At 33.1% G+C, this 8,194-nt stretch overlaps 1 protein-coding gene across 1 annotated transcript; it reads left to right on the forward strand.

The window, feature by feature from the left end:
- Nucleotides 1–1,295: 1,295 nt before the first annotated feature.
- LOC139499444 (uncharacterized) lies at nt 1,296–5,801 on the forward strand. Its single transcript, XM_071288123.1, has 4 exons — nt 1,296–1,427; nt 3,240–3,324; nt 3,679–3,849; nt 5,658–5,801. Exons 2-4 carry the CDS (start codon nt 3,240–3,242, stop codon nt 5,774–5,776), a joined length of 375 nt encoding a protein of 124 aa, XP_071144224.1. The 5' UTR covers nt 1,296–1,427; the 3' UTR covers nt 5,777–5,801.
- Nucleotides 5,802–8,194: the final 2,393 nt, after the last annotated feature.

Below are 8,194 nucleotides of genomic sequence, written 5' to 3' on the forward strand. Positions count from 1 at the left end.
TGTTATATTTAACTTTGCCATTAAAGTGCCAGGTTTGGCATGCCACAAAACCAGGTTCAACCCACCACTTTTATTCCCCTTTAAAAGTGTCCTGTACCAAGTCAGGAAGATGGCCATTGTTATATTATTGTTCGTTTCTGTGTGTGTTGCATTTTAACGTTGAGTCGTTTGTGTTTTCTCTTATTTTTGAGATATTGAGATCAGACGTGGCACGGTACTTGTCTATCACAAATTCATGTATTTGGTTTTCATGTTATATTTGTTATTCTCGTGGTGTTTTGTCTGATGCTTGGTCCGTTTCTGTGTGTTACGTTTCGGTGTTATGTCGTTGTTCTCCTCTCATATTTAATGCGTTTCCCTCGGTTGTAGTTTGTTACCCCGATTTTGTTTTTTGTCCCTGGATTTATGAGTTTTGAACAGCGGTATACTACTGTTGCCTTTATTTACTGCATATATACCATTTAAAATATAATTCAATTACAATTGTATTCACAATGTATATAAGTTGATAAATATGGTTATTGCACTTAGTCCAATGGAACACTTATATTTGTTTTGACTAACATCAAATACGTTTTCGTTGTTTTGTTACATTTGCATTGCCATATAGGGAAAACGGTGCTAAGTATTCTCAAATAGGCGACAATACTAACATGTTTTAAATTTACCACTTTTTGTACTAAAAATAGAATTAGGAACATGTGGTATGAGTGCCAATGAGACAACTCTCCATTCAAATAACAATTTATAAAAGTAACCCATTATAGGTCAAGGTACGGACTTCAACACGAAACCTGGATAAAACAGATGCGTGGTGTTAGAACTTTATTATTCTGTTTTAAAAATTGAAGCCATATAGTATCATGACCAACTTCCAACGGAGTTTGTTTATGTTATCTATGCCCTACGTCATTTTACACCAAATTTATGAAATTTTGGAAGTCTTTTCGAATAATTCTCTAGAAAATATTTCAATAGGTTTAAAAATCTATATTGTAAATATACACAGTTGCAGTTATTCATAGATAAATCAAAACATATATTATACCCTTACATCCAATCACAGCCCTCCTAAGTTGACTATCTTCACCTGCCTTGGGTACACAAAGGCAACCTAATTCTGGGAAATGTAATAGTACCGTTTTTTCCTATAGCCTTACATGAATATCAACCTTTATTCATATAATTGTCCTATTGACACATTCATTATTATAAATATCAGCACTTTGGGTTGTTTTTCAACATATTATAATCAGATTATGTAATTGTGATATTTTGTAATGTACATGTAATTGATTTTGAAAAAAATAAACCAGAATAATTTTCGTAATTATGGTTCATTGTGATATTTAATATCCTGTCATATTTCATATAAAAGGCTTATGGGAAAATTTCCAGTCTTCAAGTAGGAAAATAAACGGTTGAAGGTATGTGAAGTAACATATTTTTTTTTTATTTTTTTTTATCATTTTCAGTTGTGAATCAATTAGTAAAAACAATGAAAGATGTATTGACAGATGCAGATACTTATATATTATTGTTGGTCATCTCAACAAGATTGATTTTCTCGCTTGAACAGGTCCGGAGAAAGTGAGAAAAGCAATCGAGTTGAGATGAACAGTGACAATCTTTTTATCGCTATTTTACCTTAGCTGAATTTGGCAAAACTTTTGAGAATATTGGTCCTCAATGCTCTTCAACTTTGTACTTTTTTTGGCCTTGATTCGAGCGTCACTGATGAGTCTTTTGTAGACGAAACGCGCGTCTGGTGTATATACAAAATTTAGTCCTGGTATCTATTATGAGTTTATTTAGCTATGACGTCGTTGTTAATTACATTGATAACGGCATGTGTACCTTTAGTTTCTAGCGATGATTTTTCATATCACTTTTGTTGTGCTGAGAAAGGAAATTATCACTCAGATAGACTAAGGGAACATTTCGTAAATTGGCGATCATATACACATGATATAGGGTTTATGAATGTATAAATGTATTAGAGCAAAAAACAGTCTAACAATATCAAATTTAATCTATTTTTTGTATTTTATATTTTAGGAAAAAACTGCAAACACTTTCAGCATTGTCTACGTTCCAATATTCAACTTATGACCTTAAATAGCTACGGCTCATATTTCGTGTGTTTTTATTTTTATTTAGAAAAAAACTGTGAAATGAAATTCTTGACTTATTGTTTATGAAATTTTCGAATATCTTTTGTTTAAAATTAGGCTTTAAATTTTCATAACGGAAAGTACCCTTAAATCGTTATTTGCGTTCTTTTAGGACTTGTTTTTTGTATAATTGTTCTTGTTAAAATGATTTAAGCATGTTCAAATGACTGCTGTATGTTTTCCCTGCATATATGAAATTAATTAATTCTACAAAATGCTTTCATTCATTTTACGTTTGAACTTATAAGAAATTATTGTAAATTGTTCATGACAATCTTCAGGTTTAGCTTCATGCAAATAGTTATCAAAGGTACCAGTCATGTAAATAGTTATCAAAGGTACCAGTCATGTAAATAGTTATCAAAGGTACCAGTCATGTAAATAGTTATCAAAGGTACCAGTCATGTAAATAGATATCAAAGGTACCAGTCATGTAAATAGTTATCAAAGGTACCAGGATTCTAATTAAGTACGCCAAACGCGCGTTTCGTCTTCATAAGAATCATCAGTGACCCTCTTATCAAATTATTTATATAGCCAAACAAGTACAGTAACATCTTCTATAGATTTCAATTTGGCAAAACATGTCTTTTTTTATGATCAATATTCCATTACGTTTGCAATTTAATGATTACTTATGCTTGTCATCTACATGATATTGAAGGGTTAACATAATCAAATCAACACAGTCAACAGAAAGCGCCTCTACATTGGTGTTTTGATTTTGTGGTAGCCTAGCAGTTATTCTATAGCGATTATTTGATAACCTGACCAACCATTGCATAAATATTTAATCATCTAAGACTTGATTATATGAATACCTTGTTTAAAACAAAATTACGTCATTCTGGTGGCAACAAAAGTTGTGATTATGTCATTTATTTGATACTCCCACGAGTGGCATAAAAAGCCTCTTGCGTCAGAATAAGACGACTGAGAAAAATACTGCAATTCCTTAGGTCTAACAATAAATCAAACCATAATATGTTTACATGTACCTATGTTTTTCTTTGAAATACAAAACTATGACATTGTACTCAAAGGAATATATCTTATATATTGTAGATGACTTACTTTGTTTTATTGACTGTTTTGACTGTACTGATTGTTCCGGAAGTGCTCACAAGGTCAATGCCATTGTTGCCTCATGGTAAGATTTGACGAATTTCCGTGTTATTAATAAATGTAATAATTCCTATGATATTTTGAATATGCATATCAAACTAAAAGTCATCCAATCAGAAGCCTGTAATGTTAACATGTTCTGTGTTTGTTTGGAGTCTTGTTAAAATGGTTAATTAAATTTTCCTACAAGATAACTAATCACGATATCAAACGTATAATTTTCTACACCAAATCACGACTTGAGACTCTACATAAGGCTCCCCAGTTATGTTCGAACTAAAAGGTAAAACGGCCAAATAAACTTCGCAGTTAAACAGCAACGAGCATCGATGTACATTAAGTCTGAGTTATATAGAAATAATTTATTATCATTTTACAGCTTGTCTGCCTTGCCAAAGTGGTGCATGTTCTGGATGCGAAGACTTCAATGGTACTTGCGTACCTTCTGGTTGTAGCTATGAAAACGAATGTAAACCATACGGAGAAGTGTGGACGGACAATTGTAATCGAATGACTTGTAGTGGTTATTCGGCTAAAGTTGTGGAAGCAAGTATGTATCAACAAAGATTATTTGCCAATGTTTACTTATTAAAAAAGAAGATATGATATAATTGCCCTGAGACAACTCTTCTCAAGGGATTAAATGACACAGTTACGGGCACCATACGGCCTTCAACAACGAGCAAAACCCATACCGCATAGTCATTCATAAAAGAATTATTTGCCAATGTTGACATATAAAAAAGAAGATATGGTATAATTGCCCATGCAACAACTCTTCACAAAGGACCAAATGACTCAGACATTACGCCCACCGAACGGCCTCCAACCACATACAAAGCCCATACCGCATAGTCTGCTATAAAAAGCCCCGAAATTACAATGTTAAACAATTCAAACGAGAAAACTAACGGCCTAATTTATGTACGAAAAATAAATATATAACACTATTTTTTACATGATTGTCCAAAGACTGAATTATATATTACAAATTTATCTTTAAAACATCAGAAATTTACACCGAATTCCTTGTCTATAGTTATTAAAGGTACCAGGATTATAATTTAGTACGCCAGACGCGCGTTTTATACACTTAAGACTCATCAGTGACGCTCATATCAAAATATTTATAAAGCCAAAAAAGGACAAAGTTGAAGAGCATTGAGTATCAAAAATTCCAAAAAGTTGTGCCAAATACGGCTAAGGTCATCTATGACTGGGATAATTTTAAAATGTATTCAATACTAAAGCATCTTGTCTAGAATATAATGGGTATATGAACGGGAGAAACATATGTTTGTCCTCACCTCAATCGCTTCCATCCCAAAAAATTGCTGTATTTGTCCTATGATAATAGATACTAATCATGAAGCTTGAACGTTTGCAGATATAACTACGGGTTCACCTCTACCGTAATTTTCGTCTTGAACGAAAATGAGTAATAAAACAGCGACAAAAGAACAAGTCCGAGGTAAAATATGGCAAAAAACGAAGCGCTTTTGCTAAACTGCCAATTTTTGTCATATTGCAATCTAATTTGAATAGCGGCCATTTTGCTTCATCATAACGGCAGCCATTACAATAGGATTATACAAAGCCCCTACAATAAAAATGTCAATATGCCAATACCTATGTCGAATGAACAATTTGTTTGCATATAGGTGAATTGTACATGTTTTTAGGCTTCTGTCTGTGTACAAATGAACATTGTCTACTGTGATATCTTTCGGCCTTTTTAGTTTAAAAATCGGAAACGTAACCATAGTATGATTGCTATATAACATCATATAAAATACCGGAAAATCGTAAAATAGCAAGATTCAAACAGAAATACATATGCAAGAAGATATTGATCATGATTTATGCGAATATACGAAAACACCTTGTAGTTTGAATTTTAAAGTTAAATAACTTTTGACTTACCTGCTTTCTAAAGTTTTCGGCCAAATTTCTTTAAAAAACTTGATGATTTCAACTTTCTCAATTTTAAGCATTTGCCCTTAGAATTAAACAAACATTTTTGAAAATATCCGCCAAAGGAAGTTTTTAAAGATACATTAGTTTTAGTTACATGACGGAAAAGGACTGAATTATCCGCAAATCTAAAATAAATTATATTTATATTTTCAATCTTAAGCGAAGGGAAGTTATTCGATCAAAAGGGACAAAGGTTCGTGGTGCAAATCATTTGAATAAAGTACCTTTGATTTTGCCATATGTTTTCCCCGTATTTTCACAAACCATTCAAAAAGTGAATGTCCATAAAAACATACGAAGTAAAACGTCAGACTTTATACCATTTATTTGACTGGGTATTTATGATGATTTGAATGCTATGTTATCTTTTCTATTTAACAGAATGTATGAATCCTGATGGAAGCTGTGTAGGACACATGGAAGAGATGTTTGATCCATTGTGCGCATGTATTGTTATGAAGTCCCCACTGGGAGATCGTGCTAATGTTGCTTGTTCTTAAAGTAGGAAATAAATCATTGAAACAATCCCAACCTTTATTTGTATGATTGTTTAGTTTGTTTCTTAGTTTAAGTGTCTGGCTACTTATAATTGATCACAATTGTCTATTTAATTCGTTATAATGTAGGATACTTTTACGGAATACTTCATTTTATTTTTCAATTGTCCCTTACCAATTCAGAACTATGACAGTTGTTGTCTATCCATTTGATGTGTTTTACCATATGCCATTTGATTATGGACTTCCCGTTTTGAATTTCTTCAGAGTTCAATATGTTTTGATTTTTACTTTTTTGTATTATGGGGGCATATTTATGTACTTGTTATGCCATATACACTTAAAATGTAACATTCTCAAATTGTTGCATGATATGTGAGGCTACTACTTTCCATAATATTAATGCCGAATGCTTTCAAAGTGTCTCCTTATGATTAACTTTGACCCTTACTCTTGCTTTGTACAGAGGCTAACATCAGTGAAAATATCGGTATGGAACAACTTTTGGTTGAAAGGTTTTTTTTTTTTTTTTTTTTTTTAATATTAAACATATTTTATTAACAATCACCTGTTACATCAACCCTCAGTTGCCCAGGGAAGCAACTAAGGGGGCCCCAATTTTTACAGTCTCATTTGTCGGGGTTGAAAGGTATTTGATAAAAAGTAAAATCACAAAAAACTGAACTCCGATCAAAAGATCAAACACACCAAACGAATGGATAAAAGAGGGACGAAAGATACCAAAGGGACAGTCAAACTCGTAAATCTAAAACAAACTGACAACGCCATGGCTAAAAATGAAAAAGACAAACAGAAAAACAATAGTACACATGACACAACATAGAAAACTAAAAAATAAACAACACGAACCCCACCAAAAACTAGGGGTGATCTCAGGTGCTTCGGAAGGGTAAGCAGATCCTGCTCCACATGTGGCACCCGTCGTGTTGCTTATGTGATTACAAATCCGGTAAATAGTCTAATTCGGTAGGTCACATTCATGAAAGGGAAGGGGATTGTAGTTACGACGTTAGGAACATATCCGATATCATTTGTGAAACGGTTATTCCATAACGGTCAACCAACTCGTGATGGCGTCCGTAAAATTTATGAAGGGATGATTTCAACTTCACCATTTGGAACTCTTGGTTTAATAGCTTCCTTGTTGGCAGTAACCCTCTATCAAGAAAATCATGATAGGAAATGCAAGCAGGGATATCGTATCAATTGGGAGATATATACCCCGTATGCAGGTGCTGCTGGAATGTTGCTACTTAGAAATGGAAAGTTCACAATTGGAAAGCTGAAATCATCTCTTTTGTCGTAAAGTTTTGTTTTCAACCGACCCTCATTGTTAATTTCTAGATGTAAGTCAAGATATGAAGCCGACTTAACTGTATCTGTAGTATCCTTTATCTCCAATTCGATGGGATAGATGCGTTCCACATAGTCACCAAATTTTGCATTGTTTAGTGAAAGAACGTCATCTATATAGCGGAAAGTAGAGTTAAAGGATATTGCTAACTTCTTATCTTTCTTCCTAAGAAGTTCCTGCATGAAGTCAGCCTCATAATAATAAAGAAACAAGTCGGCAAGCAGAGGGGCACAGTTTGTTCCCATTGGGATGCCGACAGTCTGTTGAAAAACACGTCCTCCGAACGTTACAAATATGTTGTCAATCAAGAAATCCAGCATCTTGATAACATGTGTCATTGTCCCGAATTGCTACAGGAACTTTCTTATGTAAAAAATGGTAAATGAAACCTGGTTTTAAAGATAATTAAAGGTATTAATCCATGAACATAAAGAATATTCCCAAATGTAATGGAATTTATGAAAATAAACAAATCTTGAATTTCTAATTATGATGAGGTAATTGGAAACATTTGCCTATGAAACAAACAATCTCTAATTGTAGGTACACAAATTGGAACAATTGCTTTCAGGTAGAAGACAATGGCAGTCTGTCACGCCTTCTATTCATATTGTGGACTTAGATATGCATTTTCACTGACTTCAACACTAATACCTTTTCTCAATGCGGTAAACATTTTTATGGAAATATAAATCTTCACAAACCAGTTCAAAGTTTTTACATCATTAATATAAAGTTTCCTTCCCTTCAAATAATTTTAAATGGTTACGCTCGGTGAAGTACAGACAAGTGCAGTCTGTTTTGCACTCATACCACATCGTCTTATAGCTATGATGTAAGTGCGTATGGGATATTGACCCATAACTGTTGATATCATTACAATGCATGAAATAATTGATTGTAACTATATGGCATATTATAGGTAATTCCCATATGGTTATATTGTGGATGGAAGTTAATATGAAAGCGTGGCTTAAAATATCAGAGGGACAATCAAAGATCGAGAAAAAACTGACAACGTCATGGCTAAAATAAGAAAAAGACAA

This window comes from Mytilus edulis, chromosome 12, assembly GCF_963676685.1.
Source record: "Mytilus edulis chromosome 12, xbMytEdul2.2, whole genome shotgun sequence".
Taxonomy (NCBI): domain Eukaryota; kingdom Metazoa; phylum Mollusca; class Bivalvia; order Mytilida; family Mytilidae; genus Mytilus; species Mytilus edulis.